The 27515-nt window shown below is 37.8% G+C and overlaps 1 protein-coding gene across 2 annotated transcripts; it reads left to right on the top strand.

Moving 5' to 3' along the window:
- Positions 1-862: 862 nt before the first annotated feature.
- SLC35B3 (solute carrier family 35 member B3) lies at positions 863-25524 on the top strand. 2 transcript variants are annotated; one of them, XM_083862968.1, is made up of 10 exons: positions 863-939; positions 5132-5410; positions 6677-6798; positions 8627-8781; positions 10229-10336; positions 12324-12421; positions 15115-15207; positions 15615-15726; positions 18654-18723; positions 19792-25524. In XM_083862968.1, the coding sequence occupies exons 2-10, from the start codon at positions 5210-5212 to the stop codon at positions 19940-19942; spliced, it is 1110 nt and encodes a 369-aa protein (XP_083719094.1). In that variant the 5' UTR covers positions 863-939; positions 5132-5209; the 3' UTR covers positions 19943-25524. The 2 variants fall into 2 exon arrangements, with proteins under 2 accessions (XP_083719094.1, XP_083719093.1); XM_083862967.1 differs by lacking the exon at positions 863-939 and adding an exon at positions 1003-1051.
- The last annotated feature ends 1991 nt before the right edge of the window (positions 25525-27515 follow it).

Raw genomic sequence — 27515 nt, forward strand, 5'->3', positions numbered from 1 at the left:
GGGACCATGCAGAACAGTTCCTGGAATATGGAAACTAGTTTATGGAATTATATGAATATTCATAAACTGTTGTGATAGGAAGGGTATTTAAAGAATGTCTCTGAGATAGCAAAGTGTGGACTTGACTGAATGCCAAGTCACCCAGCCGGCCGTACTTGGCTTTTTTTATCTCCTAATTGTCTTAATTTTTTTATTAAACGTATTTCTTAAAATTTACCAAAAAGTGAACCTCGTTTTTCACAGTCTGGAGAGGACTAAGAGGGGATCTCATCAATGCATGTCAGTATCTCAAAGGCAGGTGCCAAGAGGACGGTGCCAGACTCTTTTCAGTGGCGCCCGGAGCAATGGCCATGAACTGAAACAGAAGCTCCACCTAAACACCAGGAAGAACTTTTTTACATTGAGGATGGCAGAGCACTGGAACAGCCTGCCCAGGGAGGTCGTGGAGTGTCTTTCTCTCTGGAGATATTCCAAACCCTCCTGGACGTGTTGCTGTGTCACCTGCTCTAGGTCACCGTGCCTTGTCAAGGGGGTTAGACTGGATCTCCAGAGGTCCCTTGCAACCCTGACGATTCTGTGATTCTGTGATCTCCCCGGTCTCCCCCAGAGACACGCGGGTAGCCCCTCGGCAGCCCCTCTGGCAGCCGGGAAACAGGACCGCGACCGGCCCCCGGCCCTCAGCCCCGGTGGGCGGCCCCTGGCAACGAGGGTCCCGCCCGTCCCGCCGTCCCCGCCCGCCTCAGGCCGGGTAGCGGAACGCCGAGCGAGTGAGCGGCGCTGTGTCGATGCGCTCGCTGCTCCCGCCGACCCCTGGCGCCTCGCGGCCGGCACTTCCGGCGCGCGGTCCCGCGGCAGGCGGCGGTCCCGGCGGGCGGGCGGGACGCGCTGGCGGGGGGCGGCCGGCCGGAGCCGCCGTGCCCCTCCTCGCCCGCCGGACAGGTACGGGGGCGGGGCCGCTCCCCACTCCTGCAGGGGCGGGGGCCGAGCGGGAAGGAGGAGGGGTCGCTTCCTGCGTAGCGTCGCCCGGCAGCGGGGGGCCATGGGCACGACGGTGAGGGGCGCGAGCGGAGCGGGAGGAGGCTGACACAGGGTGTCGGGAGGGCTTCGGCCGGCCCGAGGAGGCGGCGTCCCGCGGGGCCCGTGGGCAGCGAGGCGTTCCCTGTCCCGGGGAAGGCGGGGAGTGGCGGCCTGTGGCGGCCGGAGAGCCCGAGCCAGCCCTGCCCGGGACAGCTGCCAGGCGCCCGGCAAGGGACACACCTGGTGCGGAGTGGGCAGGAAGGAAGCCTCAGGGATAATGCTGGACCCTGTCCCCTTCCCTCTTTCGCCTCCGGAGCAGGAGGCGGGCAGCGTCAAGCAAAGTGTCTGCTGAGGTTTCCCTCAGATGGACTTTGGCGTCCCAGTCACCTGGCGCATCCCTGGTGTGCTGCCAGCCGCTCTCCTGCCACGGAACATTTCTGGCAGAGTCTCCGGAGGATCATGGTCGAGGCCAACGTGGAGCTTCCCTTGTAGCTGTCAGGCGAGCAGTTTTTCTGAGCGCACTAAGACGCTGGTTTCTGCCAAAATTACGGGTTTAACAGATGTACTTCAGTGTTAAAAAACTTTGGCCAACCAAGGCTCGAGCTCCTTCATTATGTTTTTTTCCGTGCTTAGTACAAGTCGTTAACTTTTTGGAGGCAAATTTTGCTTTTGTACTCTTTCGTTTGTTTCTGCTTCATGTAATAATTGCTATTTTGTGTGCTAGGTACTGATCTGTATGAGACTTTTTTTAAAGGGGAAGAAACAGGAAGTCTTTGGTCTAAAGAATCTGTTGTTCACACTTTTACACACAGGAGGAGAAAGAAGAGAGGGAAATTGGTATTTTACACAAATCAGGACAGCTCTTAACTCTTCATAAAACAGATTTTTTTCTGTACCTTTGTTCAAGACATGAATTAGGTGCTTGAAGGATATTGATGATAGGAGTAGAAATAACTGTTTTCATACTCAGAAAAAATAGCAGTTTGAGAAGAAGTCACAGTGAATTTCAGAAAAGCTCTGTCACTGTTGCTAATGAAATTACTTGGTGGAGGCTGTTTCAAATGCATACATACGTTTACAGTTTCTTCAGCTGTTACATAATTTTCCTTGAAGGATGTAGAGAAAAACAATGTATCATAGTTTTATGGATGGTCATGGGCATGTCTGGAGTGATCAGTGTTTCTTACCACTTTTGTTACCACTCGGTAATCTGCAAAAAATTAAGTGGAGAGACTGTAAAATCTGATGGTGTTCCTGAGGAAATATTTTTACTAAAGATAGCTGAAAATCAAAGACTGTTAATTGTGTGGTTTAATGCCAATAAGCAACTCAGCACTAAGCAGCCACTTGCTCACTTTCTTCACTACCCTCAGAGGGATGGGGTGAGAGGAAAGGAAGAGTAAAAAAAAAAATAATTATGGGTTAAGATAAATATTTTTTAAGAAGTGGAGAAAAAAATGGAAAATGAGAAACAAACCAGAACAGGTCATGTAAAGATGATCACTCTTCTCACAGGTAGATCAATGTCCAGCCAGTTCCTGAGCAAAAGCTGGCTGACCTCCCTGAACCGCCTCCTCTCATTTTTTGTTGCTGTCCATGACACTTTATGGAATATCTCTGGTTAGTTCAGGTCATCTGACAGGTTGTGCTCCCTCCTGGCCTGCTGCCCACGTCCCAGGCTGTTCACTGCAGGGATGGGCAGAAAGAGAAAGAGGAAAGGCCTTGATGCTGTGCAGGCTCTCTCAACAACCACTAAAACTCAGTTTTTGGACTCCTGAGGCACCAATGACAGTACATGTTCATGTCTTCTTCTGAGCCTGTGTCATATTCTGTCTTGTCTTAGCTGAAAACTGAGGCTCAGGTTGCTCCTGCAGCACTTGTTCCACTGAGAAACTGTGGCATTAACTAATGCTGGGTTCCTGTCAAGAGGGAAGATATCCTGTTCACTGGACAGGAAAGATCTGAGCCCACATCAACAAAAATACAAGTTCAGCTGAGATGCCAGCAAGGGATACATGCCAAACTATACTGATTTCCTTCATGGGGATTTGATCTTTGGGCTTCAACTTGGAAGTCCTGACTTTGCATGCAGTTCTTTGGGGGAGAGTAGTAATTTGTATCCTGGATCAAGTAGGATCACAAAGCATCTTTTGCCGGCAGCTCACTGGTGGGATGCTATAAACATGGGATTAAAAAGGACTGCTCCTATCATGCCCAATCTCAACAGCTGTACGCAGTGGCTTTTATAAGCCTCATCTTAAAAACAAAACAAACAAACAAACAAACAACAACAACAAAAAAAAACACCCAACCAGTTCAGTGTTTCCTTCTTTCCTTCTTTCAGTTTTAGGCTGTTCTAGAATACAGATAGTAGAGAGATGGAAAGGGTAAATTTGTTCATGATCACTTCATACCCATTTGGTCTCATTCTTCTGTCCTTAGAACTATTTTTTCTCCTTAGTGGTACTCCATACTTGTATTGAAAGCAGGTCTATTTTCTTTTCATTGGGGTTTTGTTGGGTTAGACAAGTTACGCTTTCATCTTATTTCAGTTCCTAAGGTGGGCAGCCTGTTCCTCCATCCCAATAACCCTTATTTGCCACTGTTCTTTCAGTCTTTCTCTGAGGGTGATCAGAACTCTACTATATTGTATGTGAAGGCTCACTCATGCCTCATTGTCTGACATTAGTGCTTTTCTGATTTTGCTAAAAATAGTCTAAATTTTTTGTTTGTTTGTTTTGTGGTCACTTCTTGTTGGGATTAGCTAAAAATCCACAGGGGTAAACTTTCTACCTCTTACTTTTGATCTTCAGCTGAAGAGCTATGAATTTAAGCACAAATAATTATAATGGTCCCTAAACTTGTGTTATACTCCCCAAGATGTTCTTTCAGAACTTCTAGCAGGAGTCTTGTTCCAACCTGATAGTAGATTGTATGAAAAAAGGAAACATAAGCACATTGCAAGCTTCATACTAATGCTTCATTTTTCAGCTAAGCTTAACATTTCTAGTATTGTATAATACATTGTATTTACCAGTGTTCTTGCAGACAACATTTATGGCTTGATCTAGGACATTTTCAATTTTAAAACAATGGGGAAAGCATTTTTTTATATATCCATGATGAGGAGAATTATTCTTGAGCTGGAAAAACAAATCATTAAACAGTTGGGACAGACACAGTTTGATTACTGACTGCTCACTGAACTTGGATGTTGACCTACACTTAAATTTTTGGGACAATTGGCTGACCAGTGTGTTTTATCTTTTTTTAAAAAAGGTCAAACATCATATTTACTGTGTGCTGAGCTGGAGAACAGAATTAATTGCATCTCAATCTACTAAGCTGCTATATTGCTTTTCTGGGCTTCAGTCATCCAGTTTTGTTTTCTGTTACATGTTGAAATAGCTGCATGAGATAAATATTAAAGGCATTGCCATATCATAGACCTCAACAGATAAACAGTCTGATTTTTGAGACTGGCATCTCAATCTGCTTGTTTCAATCTTCATGTTCTTTTCTGAAAAACAGTGCAAGAAACAGTGACTAAACGTGAGGATGAGGGGATAATTTCTCCCACTTCCATCCTTGTATCTGGTCATAGGCACAAATCTGTTGTTTTTAGCAAGGCTTCCCATGTTGTGGACTAGTCTGATGTGTTTTGCTGAGAAGATGAAGGGAAGCAGGCAGAACCACAGTGCTTCAGTACCAGCTCTTTCATTGTGAGTTGGTTATGGAGATCACTTCTGTCCCAGGCAGTCTCTCCTGTGAGTACATGATGGGACCAGTTAGAGCTGTTGAGAAACTCAAGCTGGTTTTCTGTTGCTTGTGTTTTGGGGTTGATTGGTTGGTTTGTTTACTATGTTGAGTGTAGGAATGAAGCAAAACTGCTTTCATTCATAAAGTGTTGATGGGCTCTGATGTTAACTTTGGTGTTAACAAAGTTAACTGATGTTAACTTTGGACATCAGAAAAGAGAAGTAAAATTTGTGAATAAAAACAATTCAATAAAACTCCAAAACTTTTACATTTTCCCTATAAATGTCAGATTCATTTACTGTTGTTGTTGGAAGGCTGTATATTATGTCCCATCTGACTTTAGCATTTCTTTCAGCTTTCAGACAGAAGACACACAGAAGGAGAAAAGCAGGCAGAAGACAACAATAGCACCGAATGCAGCGAACCAGGAGCCATGGATCTGAAATTCACTTCATCGAGAAAATACATTTCCATCAGTGTACCTTCCAAATCTCAAGCTATGTCTCCCCATATCAAATCAGTAGATGATGTTGTAGTTCTTGGCATGAACCTCAGCAAATTTAGCAAACCTGCTCAATTTTTCATCTGTGTTTCTGGAGTTTTTATGTTTTATCTAATCTATGGGTATTTACAGGTAAATATTATGAACTTTTATCTTAGCCAATTCTTCCTACCCTGTTTGTTTTTCAATAGCAGAATAATAATATAGCGTGTATCTTAGTATGTATAGATGTTTAAATTAGATATTTATTACAAAGTCAGCCTTTCAGTATTCAAGAACAGCAAGTAATATGTAATCTAAGTTTCCATTATGGTTCATGTGCCTGTAAAGTTTAGATCACTTAGACTTTCATAACTTGATCTTTTACTTCTGTGTGCAAGATACACCAAAGTCTTCATTGATGCTGAAGCCTTTAGATTTCCCTAAGTTCCATGAGTACTGTACAGTTATGGTCAACTTTTTTTTCCCTCTGCCCTCAGGACAGAGCTGAAACATCCTGTGGTAGTTAATTAAACAGAAGCATAATGTTTATGCCATCCTAGTTAAACATTTACCATTCTGCTGAGCTTCTCTCTTATCTTGAGCAGCTACATTTCTGTTCCCTTTTTAAAATTATTTTTAAGTTTATTGAGTATTCTCAATAAAGCAATGATTAAACATCTTGATAGTTACAAGTAATGTTTTTAATGCAGTTTTCAAAAGCAGCTGGGAAGTTTGTTAACATAAAGTTACTTCAAAAGTGTTAAGAGAACATGATCAGTAATTAAAAGCAGAATCTCAAAAAAGCAAATATTAGGTAGCCTTTTGTTTCTATAACTGATACACCTACATAAGTCTTTATGCAGTGTCTGTATTTTTTCCATAACAAATTGCTGTGGTTTAAAATATTCCTACAGCATGCAAATTTATGGACTCACAAGTGCTGTTTAATGTAGGCACTCAAAATATTAATTGTGTGTTCCTAAGAGCTGAAAATTATCAGTAAGGATGTTTGTTAGAGAAAATTTGTATTAAATTTATCCTGAGATATTTATAAAATCTGAATAAAAGCAGTATACTGAAGTAAATGAAGTGAAAAGCAGTGGAAAAGCAGGCAGGAAGCCATCTGTAATATGAGATAATTATTAATGGATCGAGTGTATTCGTCTAATGAATTGATCCATTAATTTTAGTGTGTTTACAGCAGCAATAAATTTTCTTCTTTCATTTTGGAGAACCTAAATTGTCTTTTCTTTTTCAATACTTTGCAAGTTTCATATAGCAGGTAAATATAGCTAGTAACCAGCATCTGCAAAGGCTAGATTTGCATGTACATGGATGAAAAAGGTCTGTTGATTTTTTTGTCCATTTAATATTTCGGTGTATGTACATGACTTTGGTGGGTTTTTGTTTTTATAGGAATTGATATTTTCAGTGGAAGGTTTTAAACCTTTTGGTTGGTACCTCACTTTAGTGCAATTTGGATTTTATTCCATTTTTGGACTAATAGAATTGCAGTTGATTCAGGACAAAAGAAGAAGGTATGTGTTTTTCCAAGCATTTTACCCACTGTCCATGAAATTAGAAGTATTTGATACTTATGGTAAATTTAACTTCTGGGTTTTGAATGTGAGTACTGTGAGGCATTGCTAACAATTCTGTAGATAAAAAAAAAGTGAATTTGCTGATGATGTTAGAGAATATTTTAGAAGCAAAATTGGATTATTTGAATATTTGGATTTCGGACCTGTAAGTAGTTTTGTTGACTCTGTTGTCACTGTCCCACTTATAGAACATATTGAATCCTTAAGGTGGCTGATAGAGACTGACTCACGTATGTGTTGCTTGGGATTTTCACATCTAGAACAGAGCCAATGCACTTCACAGCACTTGAAGCCATCTGTCAGTGAATATGTTTTCCTCTAACATGCTGTGCACCTTGGAGAGTGTCAGGTCTGCTCTCTGCTTGCCGCGTGGCTGAGTGGGTTTGCTTCAAAGGATGTGCTGAAGTGTTGTGGTTTTCATTTAAGACAGCACTCATAACAATGCCACAGAACTCTTCTGTTTTCACTGCAGTTGACCAAGGAGATTTTTGATATCTTGAATCCCATGGAAATGGGATATTTTCTGACTCAGTGTAGCCATTCTGCAGCCTCCCATCTATAGCTTCTTCAAAGTGTTTATTGAGGCACTCTGGAGACTTGCATTCAGGCTGTCAGGTGTACATGAGTTTTAAAGTTGCCTTATATCCTAGTTAAACATAACTCGTTTTCCTTGCCTGCAGTCAGCCTTGGGTGATTTTGCAGATACTGGCTTTAGATGATGAAATTCTTCTTTAGACAAACATCATAACTTTGATAACTTATTCCTTTTATTTTAAACACTGAGTTTATATTTCAAATTACCTGACTTTTTGATGCATCAGGTAATACTGCACAGTTACTTTCTGGCTTACTAGTATTTATGGGGTTTTATTACCAGTTGGTAATGCATACAGAGCATGACTTTTCAAGTAAGTTGTGTTGGAAATGTAGATCTGAAATATATTTAACATTTCATTTTATATAACCTTGGTATTTTCTTGTAGATATGCAGACATCTATATTTCTTAAATTTTAAGTTTTTCTTGCATGCCTCAGAGTATGTGTGCATCACATAATGAGTTACAGATAAAACAGGATTGCAGAAAGACAGCTCCTTATGTTCTTACCGTGGTTCTGGGTATGAAAAATAGCTGAACATATGCAGAGCAATAACTGTAAGAAAGTCACAAAGTGAGCACAGAAGTAACGGTTGGATCATCTGCTGTCAGGTGGTAATTTCATCAAACTGTGAACAAAACATCTGAAAATGTTCAACAAGCCTCTCTGTTCATGGTATCTGAATCACTGCTCTCTTAGTTTCATTGAGTTTCGTAAAACAGTGGTACTTTTCTCAACTTTCTTTGTTTTAAAAATGTCAAGGTTCACGTGAAAACTTCACCAAAGAAGTTGTCACAGTGACCTGTGACAGAACTAAGATCCGGGTTATCTTGGCATAGCAATCTTCCGCATTTCCTTTGACAGATAACCTGAAACCTTTGTCTTGGTTCTTGTGTAAATAACATACTTCTCAGAAGGAGATTAAAGAATTACTGCTTGAATACTTTATGAGCCATAAAGTTTTTATCGTCTTGTATTCGCGCTTTTTATTTGCAGTAATTGAAAGAAATGAAATATGAAATCAGACATTTATGTGCATTTTTAAATCTCTATGAAGTGAAATTCAGTGAGAAAGATGTTGTAAAGTATTTCTTTACCTGAATTTTCCAAGCTACATCTCCTCTAGATGAGTCTGTAACACCAAGATTTGTATGTTTATGTTTTCTAGAATTCCTGGCAAAACCTACATGATAATAGCATTTTTAACAGTGGGAACTATGGGTTTGTCAAATACCTCTTTAGGATATCTGAATTACCCTACTCAAGTCATCTTCAAGTGCTGTAAGCTGATTCCAGTTATGATAGGTGGGGTGTTTATACAAGGTAAGTGTTAGTCTTGCTATTTGATGATTTTTTTCAGTTGTTTCTTTGGGAGGCAGTCATAGATGGAATTCTGTAGGTTTTTTATTTCCACTGGTAGAATTTTTCCTGTAGGAGGAAAAATGAGACTTCTCTGAAGCATCTTCTGAGAAAATGTACAAATATAGTTAGATCAACAGAAAATACGGGCAAAAACATTCTACAGGTCACTTGCAAAACTTCATTTTTACACAAGCTTTCTTAATTTTTAAAAAGTTTGTTTTCTAAACTAAATCACTTCATAAATGAAACAGTTTCAATATTGAAATGGAAAACTTGAAATGGAAAAACAAATCCAATCCTGAGTTGTAAGGAAAATCCCTACTCTTATTTGAAAATATGAATTCCTAAATTTTGATTGAATGTTTAATCAGAATACACCTGATTTTGCATGTCTTTGGCTAGTCCTAAAGTCATAGTGCATATTTCAAGAAGAGAAAATGGAATATGGACAAAAACAGATAAAGTGAATAAATACACTTCAGTGTTTTTGGGTTTAGAGGACTTAAGTATGTTATAAAAGTTTGTGTTCAGTACACAAAAATTTTTAGTCAGTAAAGGTCCACATGGACAAGTAATATGGAATGATATGGTATTTCTGTAGGTAATTCTGGCTTTTGGGTTGAAAACAGTTGAATTTTCAGAAACTTCAACTTTACAAATGTACATGCCTACACAGTATTTACCTTTTAATAGGAGTAATTTTTTATCTTTTTAATGCACAGTGACTGATATTTCCCTAAAGCTTTGTGAAACTTTTTATTGTGTTGCAGTCTCAGAAGCTATTTTTCTAATATTATTGTTTAAAAAATTCTGTTCAACAAAGTTCCCTTGGAAGCTTTCATGTTCAAAGTTCAGCTTCTGAGCTAAGAATATCTTATTTCAAACAAACCTGTCAAACAAGATACACTAACTTCTGCTTTTTCGTATCCTTACTGTCTTTTTCCATTCCCCTCCAGAATCTGTCTCCCCCAAACTATAAGACAGTGTAGGGTTCTCAGAGTACCAAAGTTGTCTGTTACTGTTTGGAATTGACTTCTTTCTGATGAGTAAAGGCAGCCAAAATGTCTTGTATGAGTGAAAAGTATTGAGAAACATCTAAGCTGTCCTGAAGTTGCTAAGAGAATGCTTTGTCAGGGAGGATGTGCTTTGTGTCAGTGCTGTAACTGTCGACTCAAACCAAATCTGGTCACAGGAATCAGGTATTTCCCATTCGGGTCCTCCCCGTAGTAGGAATTTCATTTGTAGAAGAAACTAAGTCGGGTTGTGAAAGACCAGAGCATTGAGTCTTCTGTTGAAGTAGAAGAATGATATTGGAACTAAGTTTCCTTTGTCTTCTAGTCTGTTAAACAGGATAAACATGAAATTCTGAGAGTGCTAACAGTCCATTCTTGCTGTTTGTATTTTGTAGGAAAACGTTACAATATTGTAGACGTGTCTGCTGCCCTATGTATGAGCCTGGGATTAATATGGTTTACTTTAGCTGACAGCACAGTTGCACCAAACTTCAACTTGACAGGTAAAGACATATTATATTTTAGACTTTAGGAAAATGTTTGATTTTTCCTACAATAACCATTCCATAGAAATGTGGCAGAAGAGACTTTATTCAGAATGGAAGGTCTTAGGTTCCTAAAATTTTTGGAAACTGCACCCTTGTGGTTGAAATGTCTCAAATACTTATATATTAAAATAAATATGATAAAATTCAGTTGGAACATTTTAAAACTTAAAAGGTTTAGTTGTGTTTTCTAGTTAAATTTTTAAGTAAATTTTTAAGTTAAACTTTTTCTATTTCAGAACCATTTACTTTATATTAACTGATGATTTTAGTCAGATTTGCTGTAGTTTTTAGGTGGAATTCACGTTTTAACCTTTTAATACTGTGTAAAATCAGAAGAAAAGCAAGGATTTTAACCTGCTCAGATTTAAAAACTTAGTTGAATTTCTTTCTCAAATGACAAAGAATAAGTGAGTTCCTGAGTTCATTCCAATGATTTGTGTAGAACTGTTTCCATGCAGATTTCTTTCAGGACTAATTTGGGCCCAGTTTTTCCAATTGTTTTTGGTCATGCTTTACATCCAATACAACCCTGCTGATCTCATCCATGACTTTGCAGTTTCTGCTCAGCACTGCCACAATGTGTGGAACAATTCTCCTCACACTCCAAACTGTGTAATGGGTGTAAGATTAACATGTTTCTTGTCCCCACATTTCTCCTCTCCATGTGCACTGGTGCTTCAGGTTCCAGGTAACCTTTTCATCTCAGTCCAGGACTGAACCATACATTTGTCCAGTGGTGTGCCTGGGCCATTAAGCACAGCTGGAACATGAATCATGATGGAGAACGCCCATGGAGACATGCATCCATCACTTCACAGAGTGAAATTGCTGAGCTGGAGCTGTTATTATATCTTTGGACCAGAGCTGAATCCATGCAGATGAGATATCTATATTTTTAGCATTACCAATATTATTCATGTTATCATGGGTTTTTTTTCCGTTGAGTTATACCTTTTCCAGTGTCTAATAATTTTGAATGATGAAGAGACCTGGAAAGTCTAGCTATGCAAAGAAAATGGTTCCCAAACTGAAAACACTGGTTTAGCAAATCTTGCCAAGAAAATACCACCTTAAACTTCATGGGCGTTAAAAATATTAAATGTTCCATCTCTGACTGTAAGAACGTAGGATTAAGAAAATAAAACACTGCTTGTTTCTAGTCTTCTAGTTTCTTCCCTGACATGATTTTTTAAGGAACCGAGACCAGAGCAGGTTTTGATTTGCATTTTGATAATTAGTATCTTCTGTAATGTTGTATACTTAGGAAAAGTGGTATTTCAACCTGTGTTTATCATTAAATACAACAGTCATGAAAGTTTGTAGATTGGGAAATGAACTGTGACTGACATGACTGGAGTTATCAGGTTTTTGTTATCGGAAAGCTGATTGCAGTAGTGACTGTGTAGTGACTTTGTTGTGAGCATCAATGGCAACCTAAAACCATGGAGTTTGTACCTGAACAGTATGACCTGAACAGTGTTTTTTTTAAATTAATGTTTCAGTAATGAAAGATTTCTACTGTCAATTCACTTGCATTTGTTTTACCGTTACATCTAACATTTCTATTTGCCTTTGTCAGGAAAAAAATAATGTGGGATTAGCTAATCAAAAAGAGTATTTTCTCTGGTTATTTATCTTCATTAACTAACTGCAACTGCTGTTGCTCTTATTACTACAAAAACTACTTCTGGCTTCTTTATAGCAATGTCCAGATGTTGCCATCAAGCTTAGAGACACACACAGTGCTCAGGGGTTAGTTGGCGGAAGAAGAGGGGAGGTAGGCACTGCTTTATGCCATGCTTATATGTCATGATGTATTTTTGCTGACATGTAGAATATATTATAGGGGAGGAGTGGTTATTATTTTTCTATTCCTTGGAATTTCTGTCACCATTTTGCTGGTGAATATTCTGAAGCAGTTTTTGTTTGTTTGTTTTAATAGGTGTGATCCTAATATCCCTCGCCCTCTGCGCAGATGCAGTTATAGGAAATGTACAGGAAAAAGCTATGAAGTTGCACAATGGTTCTAATTCAGAAATGGTAAATACCACATTTGCAATTTTAAAAGAACGTATTTTATCATAGGCAAGGCCTACATTGACAAAGCATGGGACTTAATGTGTTTCGCTTATGAAAGGAAAAGCTCTTTGTGTACTGTTTTGGGGGTTTCCTGTTTGTCTGAGGACTTCTGCTGATTTTTCTGTTTCATTTTTTAACCTTTCAAGGGTGCTGCTTTCTGTGTGCAACTTCAAATGTATATTGCAGCTACAAGAACACTCATTTCTGTCAACAATTCCTTTGTCTACCCTGCAGGCCTGAGATCAGTGTGATGTTTTTTGTATGATCATGTGCTTAATCTCTGAAAAATACACACTGTTCTTCTGGTATGGTTGTCCATGTGTTACGTGGAACATGTTGCTTTTCTTACTTGCTATACTTTATGCTCTGGAGTGTGCTAGCACTTGGATGGCAGGTTTTTAAAAATCTTTTGAAATCTGTAAAATTCTGGGTGAATATTTTTGTTCCTGATTCAGTGAAATGCATCATTTTGAAAATATCTTGCTCAGTATTTTTTATATACTTACTTGGAATGTGGATTATCTGTTCATATGGGCTGAGGTTATTTTTCTTTTTAGACAAAACCTGAATTTGGTGTATTTTTCTTTGAAGTTGAGTAAATACAAGTAAAATTTTTACTGTACAAGGTATGATAGGAATATGCCACAGGTAAAAAATTACTGAAATTTATTTTCTATATTTGGCATGTATTTGACATTTAACTAGAAAAATCTAGTTTCTCATGAGAATAGCTTCATAAATGGAAAAAAAGTTAGAAGGAGTCTTCATTTAAGGCTAGAAGTAATTTAGGATGGCTCAAGAAGATTGAGCTACCAGTTTCTGGAAGTTATATTAGGTATATATTCTGGAAGAATATATACCTAAAAGTGTCACTGTATTCTTGTTTTTATTCTTTTATGTTTTCTTAGTGCTCACTGTTGACTGCTGCTGAGGGCAGAGATTTAGCTACATGAGCTGGTGCAGTCTTCTATGACTGTCATTTCCAAAATTCAAACCAAAGTGCAAATTTGTTGCTGTTTTCTTGCCCACTTTGTGTGTAACAGTTGTTGCTGCCTTACCTACAAAACTCCTGCTCTCTCCAGGACTTTGCTTTTTATTCTGCATTAGTCTGACAAATGTTGATTCTCATACTGTATACTCATACTACTTGTAGAGTGTAGTGGTTTAGAATATAAAGGTTTTGTTTGTTTATGGCAGAGAATTCAGTGCAGAAGTACAAGCAGAATTTTGGAAATAATTTTCTATACTTGAGACTGTGGGTGAAAATTGAATCTGAATTGGAGATTGTTTAATGGACAGTGAGCTGGAAACAAAATTGAATAATAAAGGAACCTGTTGTCCACAGAATCTCTATTACTCTGTCAGATTTGGAAATTGCCCTGGATTTAAGCAATTGTGTAAAGGGGAAACATGTCTTGTGGCTGAAATAGTAACAGCTGTTCTGGAAGGTTATACCTGATTTTTGCCTTATGTGTCATTCAGTGGAAGTGATGTGTATTACACATCTGAACAAGGAAATGGGAATGTGGTGCTTATTCCCGGTTGTGAAAAGTGAAGTCTTGGATACTTAGGGAGACAAGCTGGATGCAGAGGCAAGTGAAGAAGTAGGGACTGACTTCTGTGTGTATAAACAGTGTCAAGTAAAAGCTCTGAGGGTCAAGTCATTGGTTTTTAAGGGTTTGAAAGCAAGTCTGCTCTTTAAATGTGTAGTCATCCTTCTTTATTCTAGAGCAGCAGTAAATGTTCTGTTGTCTCATGGAATTTCTATCAATTTTTAATAGGTTTTTCCCAATAACTGAGATATTATAACAACACATGGAGTTTTGAAAGCATAGTAGATCAGCATGTTCTAAGCAGCATTGTGTAGAACAGTTCTGTTGACTCATTCCCTGTTTCACAAGAAAAGGCTACTAAATGTTGTCCAAGCAGCTGAATGCCTCCAGATGGATGGATGGATGGATGGATGGACAGTTCCAGTTTCTACTTCTGTTGGCTCAACATGACAAAGGATAGATGAAGATTGTTTTGTTGCTCAGTGCAGCTATTGAGTAAGGGTACAGACAAAATAAAGAGCTTACCTGTTTCCTGAGTGTTCTGAGCACTGAGCTGGCCATATTTGAGACTCCTGTATGCCACAGCCATCCTGCATGTGTGCCATGTATGTGAACTGCAGTGACACAGGTGAAACTTACGGGACACTTCTGGCAGTCCACGGTAATTGTGTGCTACCCTTTGCACGTTTAATGTAATACAGATCTTTACTGTGCTGGATAAGTAGCAGAAAATGAAGGATGTGTTACGTGTTCTTCAGACTATTAAATTGCATAGTTGTGGGAAGTCTTGTTTAGGTTGTGAAATCCTGAACTTGAAGATTTACTGCAGTTGACACTGACCTCAGGATATTATTAACTGGCTGGTTTTCCAAACTCCTTTTGTGTTGTTGTGCGTAGGAAGAATATTTCTAACACTTATTGTTGGCTTTTCACTGTACATCAACTATTCTGTAAATGCTAGTAAAAATATCATCAAACGCTGCAAATGCCTCTCTGAGAAGCTGAGCTGAGCATATTCATAGGGCCAAGCATCTGAAAACATTTAATTCTGTCCTTTTGTATAGCATCACCTACTAATTCTTTTCTTTTGCACTATTCTAGGTTTTGTATTCCTATTCAATAGGTTTTGTGTATATTTTATTTGGATTAACATGCACTAGTGGATTAAGCCCTGCAGTCACATTTTGCTCAAAGGTAGGTGTAAAGATTTCCCTTTTTCTATGAAGAACCTCATTGGAAAACCTCGCTCTGTATGATTTAGAAAATCTCATCACTTCTCTCTCTAAAGTTCTATTTTCATCATGTAAACAGGTTAACTTGTATAATTCATACAGTAAGCAACTTTTTCCAGTCTTTTATGTATAAGATAGGGTAATATTTAAAAAAAAAAACAAAATCACAGGACCAGACTTATGAGCTTATAATTTCATTATTATTTTTCCATTATTTAACTAAAATTAAATAAGGATTTTTGCATGAATGCATTGTTGAACAGCTTATTATTGCTCAAGCAGTTGATTAAAGTCTGTAGTTTTATGTCATTTTGCAATACCTCAGGGTTTGTTTTACATTTTCCTAACCGGCTTTTTTTATTGTTGCAGCATCCAGTTCAGACTTATGGTTATGCATTCCTTTTCTCCCTGACTGGGTATTTTGGCATATCCTTTGTTCTAGCTTTGATTAAAATCTTTGGTGCCCTTCTTGCTGTAACAGGTATGAACAAATGGTATTTTTACTGCCTTTGTATAAAAACAAAGTAATCCTAGTCTATTGTTCAGGACAGAGCTTTTGAGAATTGTTCTTACTCTGGCTTTTTTTTCTGTTCTTTGTGCTGACTGCTTTATGTAGCATGGATCTTCACATGGTTAAATGTATTTGAGAATTTTCTGATTCTCTTTGTGCCACAGTTTGAACCGTGAAGAGCCAGTTAAGTAAACTTGTGCATCTAGTCCAGGCTATGTTTTAGCGCAGAAACAAGCACTGTTCTAAATGGAGGAGTTGAAATTGAATCACAGACTCATTTGGGTTGGAAGAAACTTCAAAGACCATCTAGTTCCAGCTCCCCTGCTATTAACAGGGACGTTTTTCATGAGACCAGTTTGCTGAAAAGCCCCATCCACCCTGGCCTTGAACACTTCCAGGGATAAGGCCAGCACAGCTTCTCTGGGCAATCTGCATCTCAGCACTGACAGTATGAGTTTCTTCCTAATATCTAATCTAAAGCAACCCTCATTCAGTTTAAAGCCATCCCCCCCTTGTCCTTGTCACTAGATGCCCTTGTACAACTCCCTCTCCAGCTCTCATGCAGGCCCACTTTAGGTACTAAGAGGTGCTATAGGGTCTCCCCAGAGCCTTCTCTTCCCCAGGCTGAACAACCCCAAGTTTCTCAGCCTGTCTTCACAGGAAAATACAGAAAGGAAAAGACTTGCATCATTTAAAACACAGAAGGAAAAGAGTAAGGATGTTCTAGAAAGGCATAGTAGGCAGTGACATTGTTTCTAAGCACATGAAACCACAAACATGAATCACAAAGGCCTGGTGAGGGAAAGGTGTAGCAAGATGTCATGTAGCTACTTTCCTTTCTTCTTCCCCTAAAAGACACCCTGGTTTCTGTCAGGTGATGTTCTACTTCATCCACAGTAGTGGAGGGGAAAATACATCATTGTTGTCTGACCTGAGAGTTGCATGCTTTGATTTCCTATCAGTTATTTCCCGTGCAGCATATCTGTTTCATACTTGCTTTCAGCCAAGTTCAGAAGCTCTCCTGACTGGAAATTGACCCAGAGGAGAGTGTTGTTTCATGGATTAAAATGCCTCTTAAAAAAAAAAAAAAGTCTCACTGTACTAAAAAAAGTTTTAAAATGCTGTAGAATAGTAAACCTTTCCCTGGATTTCTTATGCCTGACCTTGACAATTCTAACACTTCAGCCCTTTCTGTCTTGCCTGTAGCAATATGAAAATGTTTATTGTGCCTTGGAAGAACACCACATTCATTACTGTCCCTCCCACCTCCCCCATCCACCCTCCCCCTTCTTGAGGGGAGTGGGGTGAAAGAGTTTAATGAAAATTGTATTTCTATTAGCAGAATGAGAAATTATCAGACTTAATTGGGAAAAAGAAGAAAAGGCACTTAATTTAGAAGGAAATGGTTACATAAATATTTTAATTAATAACTGATTTGAAAGAGCAGAAATAATTGTAATTAGAAAAACTGAAGTAATTTAACCATTTTTTAAATTATTCATTTGTAAACTGTTTTCTAATTAAAACTCAATTTTCTTTTCCATTCTCCTTTAATTTTTCATGTAGTAGAAAATCATTTTATTTAATGTGCATAAATTTCTTAAAATGTAAAAAAATATTACTAAAAAGTTGAAGTTGGGGCAAATGAAGCAGTAGTGAAGGCTGTTTCTTCTACTATAAAACACCTTTAAGTGAATATTTGTTTGTGGGGTAGAGTTGGGAGGAATGAAACTTGTTTTTTTAGCCAAAGCACTGTGAAAGTACATCAGTAGTCATTGGTTCCTTTTGCCAGTGTGTTGCAGTAAGACTGATTTGGATATAGTTACACAAATACAACTTTCCAGTTTGGTATAGTAAAAGGAACTTCATGGTAAGCAAAATATTTTCTGATAATAAAAAAATATATTCTTTAGGTGGAAACCTACTGCACCTTGTACTGGGCTCTTTCTCAAGGGAGAACCCTGTGCCATCATATAGAATAACACCTTCCAGGCCCTTAGCCTCCATAGCTAAGCTTGTGTGTCTGACTGCATTCTTACTTGGTTCTTAAACATTTTCTGCAACTTTCACTCATTTATTGATTTTGTTTCAGTGATAAACTACATAGATTTCTTGGTACACAGTTTGCTAGTAATGCTTTATCCTTGTTCATTGCAGATAGCATTGAAATTGTTGAAATAATTGTTGGAGATACAGTTAATTTCAGAACAACCAAAGAGTTTATCTCTATTTTGGAAACAGGATTGTGTTCTCTACTCTTTTTACCTTGATTCTTTTTAGTGAACAAATCCGATGTAGAAGAATGTCTCTTAGTGATTTTGAGGAAAACTTCTTAATGCAATCATTGAAGTTAGATATCCTTGGTCTCTTAGGCTTCTAAGTAAAATTGTAATTCCCTGCACTGTTAGGGAAATTTTTAGTAATTTCAAAAGAATGATGAGAGGATAATCCCATTCTACTCAAAAATAGAGCCCAAAACACTATGGAGTTGTAATAACATGAGGAAGAAATGGCAAGATACTTGACCTTTGGTCTTTGGTCTACATCCAGGCTTTAACAGATGAGTTTATATCATCAGTTACTTGCATGTTGCTCTCAGAGACTGTGGATTGATTAGCATAAAGTTATTAAATAGTAAGTCTTATTCTGAAAATGTCCTTGCTGCAGGTAGTGTGCCTGGAGATGGTACTACTGACACAATGTACTTGTTTTCAAAAATCAGATGGTTCCAGTGCTGTTTTGTGCTGCGCTGGTGTTTCTGCATTCTGTGTTTGCACCAAGGGTGTGATCATGATTTTAGTGAGACAATTATTTTATGAGGTTACCTGCTAAGCCTTTGTTATGTTCTTTTGTTGTAACTGAATTCTAAATAGATTAATACTTGTTTTCCTCTGCAGTAACAACAGGAAGAAAAGCAATGACCATTGTGCTTTCTTTTTTGTTCTTTGCAAAGCCATTCACATTACAGTAAGTATTTATAGCTCTTAGTGGTTTATGAAGAATTTTATAAAAAATTATGTTCTTCCTCATGGAAATATAACACTAATTAATCATATTCAGGGTTTAATGCTTGTTTTTTTCATATCTTCTACAAATGTGGGCAATCTACTGTAAATATTGACTGGCTTGTTAATGCTAATCATGAGAGAATCACCAGAGAAAAGAGTTTACATTTTTCTAAAGGTCTAGAAAGCAACAAAGAAAATTTATGGAAAACCTTACATGATATCTAGTGCTTATGTATATAATAAATTGTTTGGGTACTCTTTGTGTGGTGGAAATTTTGGCAAAAGGCAGGAATGTTCTCCGTTATGGTATTGTTCCTGCTTTTATAAGCTCAGATCTGAATTCTTAGCTAGCCCTTTTAAATAACTGTATTATCTTATATTAAATCGCCAAATGTTTGAGCTTGGGCTTAGTCCCTTTTTTTAAATTCTGAGAGAGAGCTTACATTGAAAAATGCAACTAAGTTGCCACTTTGATTTTAATTGCTTCAGGTTTGAAACAACATAAAATTCTATTTCATTTCTATATACAAATTAATTTAAGAAAAAAGCTTTCAGGCTAATCCCAAATGGAATTTGCCTGAGCTGGAAATATTGAGGCTTAAAAAAATCGAGAGCTGAAACAAAAAAGTGCCTACATTGGGAAGTATGGATATAAGCCACCGAGTGAGAAAATGTTTTGGATCGGTAAAGAACAGTATAGCTCTCATAACCATAGGAAGGAAAAACATACTAAAACCCCTCAGGATTATTTTACTCATGTGAGAAAGAACAGATACTGTTTTAATTATTATTTAACTTATAAATGCACTTTGATAAGCTCTCCAGCCTGGACAGGCAGAAAGAAAGGTGGAAGGACAATAATAATAAAGATTTGGGGAAATTCTATCTCAAAACCCACTGATTTCTGGGGGATTTTTCTTCAACTCTTCTTAATGTAAGGATTGTTTAACCCACAAATACTGGTATGTAATTGCTACAGATAAAGTGGTTATAGTTACTTTTTTCTCCTCCTCTGCCTCCCCTCTAGGTACGTGTGGTCTGGATTACTGGTTGTCCTTGGTATATTTCTTAATGTTTACAGTAAGAATATGGACAAAATCAAACTGCCTTCAGTGCTTGGTCTTTGGAAAAAAAGTGTGGAAGAAAGAAAATCAAGGACGTTGTCACAAACGGTATAGACGGTGGTTGATGCTCGTGTAGAGTCTGACTCACTGTTTTATTGGAACAGTCTTCAACTGATTCACTTTCCAAAGGGAATATCATTAAAACCAAAGGAGCTGAAGGCATATTGTCAGCTTGCAGATTGCTATAAATGCACACTTTTGTGAGCCCTTTCTTCAGAGCACTCGAATCATCACAAATGGTGTTGTAGGCCATTATCAGACGGTTTTATCGATGATGAAGGACAGCAGCTCCTGGCAAACTGCTGAGAAGCTGCACCCAAGTGGGACACAGTAGAACACTAGTTTGGGCATTTTAATAATATTGGCCATGTGGCTGATCTGAGATTAGTGGTTCTTTGTTAATTGTCTAGGTGGGGTAATTTAAATGTAATACTGTATTAATCGCCAACTGATTGACCAAATTGTGAATTTAAAGGTGGAAGGTTTAGAATACAGTATGTGTTCACTCTTTTACATTTTAAATAAAAATGTTGGGGTTTTTTTAAGTTATTGTTTAAATCATCACAGAACTTGATATTTATTGTAATAATTGAAATTTGTATGGAAATGTTAGTGTTACTCTTTTTGAGTATTGCTTGTAAGTAACAAAACTGAGATTGAGCTTGTGCAGTCAACAGTCATACTTTTGCTAGGGGAAAATGGGCTTTTAGGCCTGAATGGAGTGAGATTAAAACAGTGGTGTAAGAAACTTACTTGCTTAATCTGTGGTGAAGTACAGAATTTTTAGTGGCCTATGACTGTCTCTATCATAGTGATATAAAGAGACATGGAAGTTCTCCTTAATTTCATATCATCAAATCAAAATTCTTCAATTTCAATATTGAAGTAAATAATAACAGCATCAGCTAATGTGATTGGAATATGTATTGTGTCAGTCCGTGTGGTCTTCTGATGAAGTTAAGAGGATTAGGGTACAGATTATGATTTTCTTTCTTCAGTGACAGGAAGAGACAATGTGCTACCAGTCTGTCTTTTTCATCACGAATTTAGGAAGGCTAAGTCCATTTATCTCTCTTTCTTTCATAGTTAACTTGCTTTTGAATCGCTTGCCATCTCTTTCATTTTATATATTTAACAACAGCACTTTAAAAATACTAATCACCTTACAAATGATTGTTCTTACGTGGTCATGGTTTTTTTTGTTGTTATGTCCCTTAAATACATCTTGGTGTGTGTTCTTTCAACTTAGACAAAAATTAATAGGATAATAGAAATATATAGTAGGAAAGAACATGCAAAGAATTTAAATATCTCACAGGATGGCCTTCTGTCAAACATACTAGTTGATGAAAGTATTCAAGATGTACAAAATGTTTTTCAGACACTTAGGAAGAATTGCTGTTCAAAGGAGCTTGTGATCAAAGCACAGACACAAAATGTGCCTTAAATTTTTCTTATTGATTTGGTAGCTTGCATCTGCCATATTAAGTATGTTATGGAGTAGAGCACAAGATAACAGCTGTCTGAGCACCATGGGATGCACAGAAGAGCTGTGCTGACATAACTGTGCTGTTCCCAGTGCTGACACTTCTCTGGGGTGTCAGCAAAGCTTCTCAACACACACAAACCCACTGTTGCCAAGTTGGGAGAATTTATTGCGTGGCACAGTTTTGGCTTTTAAATTCCCAGCTGCTCCATGACCGGTTATGTCCTGGATGAGGAAGAAAGGTGAGAATTTGATGAACAGATAGACCTAGAGAGAGACAGATGGCCTGCCGTGGTTGTCCGTTTTCATGTTGCAGCCAAAGTTTTATGGTAAGGTATGATAAAGCATTCCAGTTTCAGATTTGGTGTAAGAATGCATTTGACCAAGTCAAGGGGATTGATACATTTCTTTCCCTGTAATATTTATTAACTCTTACATTCCCTTGCATTCTTTTCACTAAATTAAGTTGGTCTTTCCAGCAAGGTTAAGAAATTTTGTAGTCCTGGTTCTGCCATCTGTAAACTCTGCCTGTTGCTAAACTTTATTAACCTTCAGGAAAACAAATTATGTGAAAGCTACAATATATGTAGAAAGTCATAGTAAATGTTATCATTTGGCTTCTGTTTTATTTAAATAGATGAGAAGTCACTCACAAAGTTCCTGACTAGAAATCAAATGCAATATGTATGTTTCAGAACTGTTTATATCATCCAGTTTTGTCTATTGTCTCTCTTTGGAGAGAATAGTAATCACAATAATTCATCTTTTAATTTATTTTCTATTGTATACAGGACTGAGTTAATGAGCTATCATTAGGCGAAGTTTTGATTTATTTTTTTAATAATTTTCTTAACTGTAGAAGTGTATGTTTTGTTTTACTGGTGTGCTTTAAAATTATTTTTATATGCAAATGGATATTGTAGGTTTACTGTTAATAGCATAGATTTAAGAGACAGCTCTTTATTTTCATAGGTGTGAGTCTAGTACTTGCCAATCAACAATATATAAGTGTGTTAAAGAAAATGCACACAAGTGAGAGTAGTTCATAATTTGCCACACATAGTCTGTGTAGTTTCATGCCTTCATTAAGAAAACCTTAATTTCAGTGAACTGCTCTTTGTGGTGTGGGTTTTTAAAAATAAGTTTCATAGTGCATGCAAGTTAGGAAACCTTACAAACCTGCAGGTGTTCTTACTACAAAATTTTGGGGTTCAGTCTTCTGTACTGTATATATATGTTGGTTTTGTGTTGTCTATGAAATATGAATAAGGGCTTGTCCACAAAGTAACTATAAATTATTTAATTTTTGTGTAAGAGCACTTATATTGGTATGTTGGTTAACCCCTCCCAACGCTGAAGGCTGGTCATACTCACTATTGCATTTTATACTTACTGTCTCCTGGGCTCTATATTAGGCATGGTGAAACTATAGAAAGAAACATTCAATTCTCTCACTGGAAAATTTGTTAAATATAATGTGAATTAGTTGCTTCTTATTTTTGTGCTACACAACTTTTTCCTCTCTATATAAAAAAAAAAAAAATCTATGATGTAGAAATTAGTTATGACAGCGTTGAAATTCTCAGTAAAATTTAAGTCTGACAGGATCTCCATTGATGTCAGCAATCTACCTCTGTGATACCTGCTTTTTCCTCCTTTGGAAAGCTGAGGAGCTCTGTTTTCCTAAATCAGCATGCGCTTGCAGTTGCTTTCATATTACATTTTTGTATTTGTCTGGCACACTTTGGTAATTAAGTAATTGACTGTGTAGTTGATCTCTTCAGTAGTTCAGTACATCAGTATCATCAGAACTGCTAATTACACAGGTACCTGTGTGAATACAAGTGTGGAAGAACTAACGCCCTGCCCTCCAAACCTACAGTGTTTCCTTATCCCGCATTAAATTGTTTTTCTTAATCTTAATTTACCATTCCTGTGCTTTGAACTTACCAAACATTTTAAGCTGAGGCTTGGGCTTTATGTCATTTTTGCTTGTCTTCCTTACTTCCTTGTCTTTCTTCCTTTTGGATGTGAACTCCTTTTTCAACATGCTCTGTTTATGCATTGTGGATTGTTTCAGGTTTGTATTCCTGCATTTAAGGGCTTACATCACACTGTTATAGGTTGGTCACGTTCCAGATTTTCTGTTTCATATCATTTATAACCATCTGGATGATTATTTTAAATCCTTTTTCTCCATTAAAAAATCTTTCATACTTTTCATTATTTTTGGAAAGGTCTTGATGAATGCACGTACGAGTTAACTCCTTGACCTCATTCCATCTTCCAAGAAAATCTCTCTTCTCCCTTGCCTGCCTGTGAGAACTAGTGGAAGAGGAAATAAATTATTTGAAGTGCTCTTTTTTTTCTTTAATAAGTGCCTTCTCACTAACCTGGTGTGTCTTAATTGTTTCGTTTCTTTCTGTCTCCCATGCTCCCAGGCACAAACAAGCCCCTCTCTTATGTTTGACTGCTGCTTGTTCAATCATGGAAACTTTTTAAGTTGTTTACTGTTCTGAAAAGAGGTATAAAATTGTATGTATACTCTGGAGGGCAGGAAATAATAAGTAAACTTCACAAGTTAAGGAAGTAATTAAATGGATTAATACTTTTTTTCTGGAGGGATTTTATTTATGGTTTAGTTAATAGCTCAGAATTAGTTAGTGGAAGGGGTTTTCTTTTACGTTTTACCTGTTTGAAAGTCTTTATATTAATTTTAATATTTAATATAAAATTCCTGACTGTTCAGACAGTTTATAGAGATTAATTTCAGTCTGGCAGAAAAGCCCTATCTCCGTTTCAGAGATGTAGCATAAATAATATCTTGTCCAAAGTTGCCTTGGTAAGTCTGTGATGAGCAAGGGGTAGATGTTAATACCCTCACTTACTGTGTCCCAAGTCCAGCAGATCCCATCTATACTATAAATAAAATGGTACCAATGTAAGCCCAGCTTTCTTTACCCCCAGCATTAGAGATGTTAAATTGTTTCTGTTCCTTGTTCTGCACAAGTATAATTTAAAGGGAAGAAAAGACAGCCATAAAGTAGCTTTTCTGCATTTTATTTGAAGCTTTTTTGCATTGTTATTTTCTTGTTAATTTGTTCTGTTTTCTGTGAGCACTGCTGTGGAAGCAAGCCAGACACAGTAGCAGTTTTAGGAAAGTGTAATATCTTTAACTTTAAGGTGACTGGTTCACCTTGCTACTAGTAAAAAGCTGCTGCCATGGGAAAACTGTGAGGAATTGTCATCACATGAGGAAATAAGCATAATGATGCCTGTATCACACTGCCATTTGCTTGTAGAGGAGCAGAGACTATTGCAATAAAGAACATTCATGCACAAATAGTCAGCTTAGAATACATGGCTGACTTAACACTTCTCTACACCTGGATTTGGCTGTTGTGCTGGTTTTTTGAGGTGTGCTAGTAACATATTGCTCTTCTCTACTTCTGGTTATTTTGATGTTTTCTTTGTTAGATTTCTCTGGTTTATGCTTCCTCTTTTTTTTTTCCCTTTTTTTCTCTTTTTTTTATTACTTATGTTTTAAGTGTAAAGTTTTACTTTGTAATTTTCATTACACCTGTAGTGCTGTGTCCAGTTCTGGGCTCTATTGCACAAGAGAGAAATGAGGCTAAAGGATGGAGTCCAGAAAAGTGATTAGAAAATGATGGACTCGACCATCAGGAAAGGCCAAGAGAGCTGGAATTTTTCATCTTGGAGAAGAGAAGGCTGGGGGGAATTCCATCGATGTGTATAAACACTGAAGGGAGAGCACAAAGATGAGGGAGCCAGGCTCTTGTCAGCAGAACCCAGTGACAGCACTGGGGCAGTGGGCACATACTGGAACACAGGAGGTTCCCTCTGAGTGGAGGAAATCCTTTCTTGCTGTCAAGATGATTGAGCACTGGCATGGATTGCTCAGACAGGTTGATAAGTCCTTCATCATTGGATATATTCAAAAACTGTCTGGATATGGTCCTGGGCAGGGGGCTGTGGGGGGGTTTTGGATTGAGCCAGGGAGGTTAGACCATATGACCTCCAAAGGTGCCTTCCAATGTCGGTCACTCTGTGATCTTAAACCTTGCTGTCTTTGTCTATCTTCCACTTTTTCTTGTGTTTACAAATTGTTAATAAATGCACTTAAAATTAGTATGTCTGAGTTGGCTGCAGTAACTGCTGGAACTGGCAAAACAATGATGAAAACACCTGATGGTGTGATTCTGGTGGAACAGTGACTACCTTCGACCCCAGTCCTGTGGGCAGAGAGATGTCCTCATTTGGTAACTGCTGCTCCATGCAAAACAAGAGTGAGCAAATGCAAGACACTTGCAGAAGAAATTGGTACTATCAATACAGAATGAGTTCAAAGTTGCTTTTTATTTTCTACATTTAGATCTTGCAAAGCTGTTGGCTGCTCTAGTGCAGCATCTGATTCACAGATACACTGGAGGTGTTGCTACACTGCTTGCTGCCTTCTTGTCAGCATTTTGCATGATCATGGACAGCTGTGGTAGATGCCCTCTCACTTGTTGAGAACCTGAGTATAAACTCCACTTAAATACAGTTCTGTAGTAACAAGCATTAATGTGAGCAGATCTATGCAAGAGTCCAGTAGGTACCAGGGTCTGCAAAACACATGGACAAACTATCAGGGGCTATTGTGATGGGGTAATGGTTTCAAACTAAAAGAGGGTAGATATAGATTGAATATAAAGAAGAAACTATTTACAATGAGAGTGGCAAACCAGTGAAACAGTTGCCCAGAGATATGATAGGTTCCCCATTCCTGGAAACATTCGGGGTTTTGTTGGACAGGACTCTGAGCCACCTGATCTAATTGAAGGTGTTCCTGCTCATTGTGGAGGGTTAGACCAGGTGATCTTTAAAGGTCCCTTCTAAACCAAACTATTCTACATTCTCAAAGACGATTTGAGGCCCCTGGAAGGCTTTAATGCATAAAGAAGAGTTCATATAGGCTTCAGGCAGTGACAAGCAGAATTTAAGCTCTTTAGGCTTTAACATGTCTTTAATCTTTTGTTGATTTAGCCTTAAGTTAGGATTATTTATTCTATGTACTATCCAAATTTTGGTACTGGAAAATCTTTTTAGTGAGAAATACACTAAAAGTTGCCCTTAATAATCAGTTCAAGCTAACAGCTGGTAGTGCTGTATACCCAGTTTACACTGTCCTGTGCAGTGCAGCTAATAGACAAAAGCTGAGTGAGTGCTTGGCCTCTTCACATGAGGACTGTATTCTTGCTGTTAGAAAATATATAAAGGAAATTCTGTGTAACTTTGTAGATAAGAACTGATTTAAAGGTAGCTAATCTTACGAGTCACACCTGATTTCCCTGGACTCCTTGTCCTTAATAAATGACTCATGCCTAGCTGTACAAACTTGGCTTGCAGACTTCGTCTTTCCTGGGATTAAAGCAGCCTGAGATTAAGCTACCATGCTTGCCAGGTGTGAGACCACTTATTGCTGGAAGCTTTTGGATCCCCAGGCACATAGGTAAAAGCTGTTGGAATTGACCATCTTAGACTTTGTTAATTTTGCATTGAAACACAGCTTCAATAGAATCTATTCTTTGATAGATAAGAGCTCTGGGTTTTTTTCCAAGAAATTGAAGCATAAGCTGTATACAAATGATACATAGTTTGGCATCTAAGTAAAAATGTCACTTATGAAGAGAGCTAGCTTTCTTCCTACTGAGAGCTAAATCTGTATGGAGAACAGGTGTAGCTGTGTATCAGAAAGGTGCAATGTGATATCTTTTGCCAGATTATATTTCTGCACTCTGCACTGTGGTAGGATAAAGAAAGGAGTGAAAATCAAGAAGTATTGAAGAGCAATAACATTAATTCTTGGCCTTCCTGCTTTTACATTGCATAATATTGAATACAAAAAATACAAAGCAAGTTTCAGTAATCAAACTAAGGCTCAGGATGGATTTTTCAAAGGAATTGAAGACAAATACTGTTAAGCCTTTACTACTTTTCTGAAAATACCAAATTCAATCTCCACAAAAGAACATCAGAATGCCCCTCTCTGTGCAAAGCTTCTCTTCCTGTCTGTGGAGATCCACTGCAAAGACAGATTAATCTTAAGCGTGTATCTTGCTTGATGTAGGTGTGCTGAGA

This window comes from Zosterops lateralis (assembly GCF_965231275.1).
Source record: "Zosterops lateralis genome assembly, chromosome: 1".
Classification (NCBI taxonomy): domain Eukaryota; kingdom Metazoa; phylum Chordata; class Aves; order Passeriformes; family Zosteropidae; genus Zosterops; species Zosterops lateralis.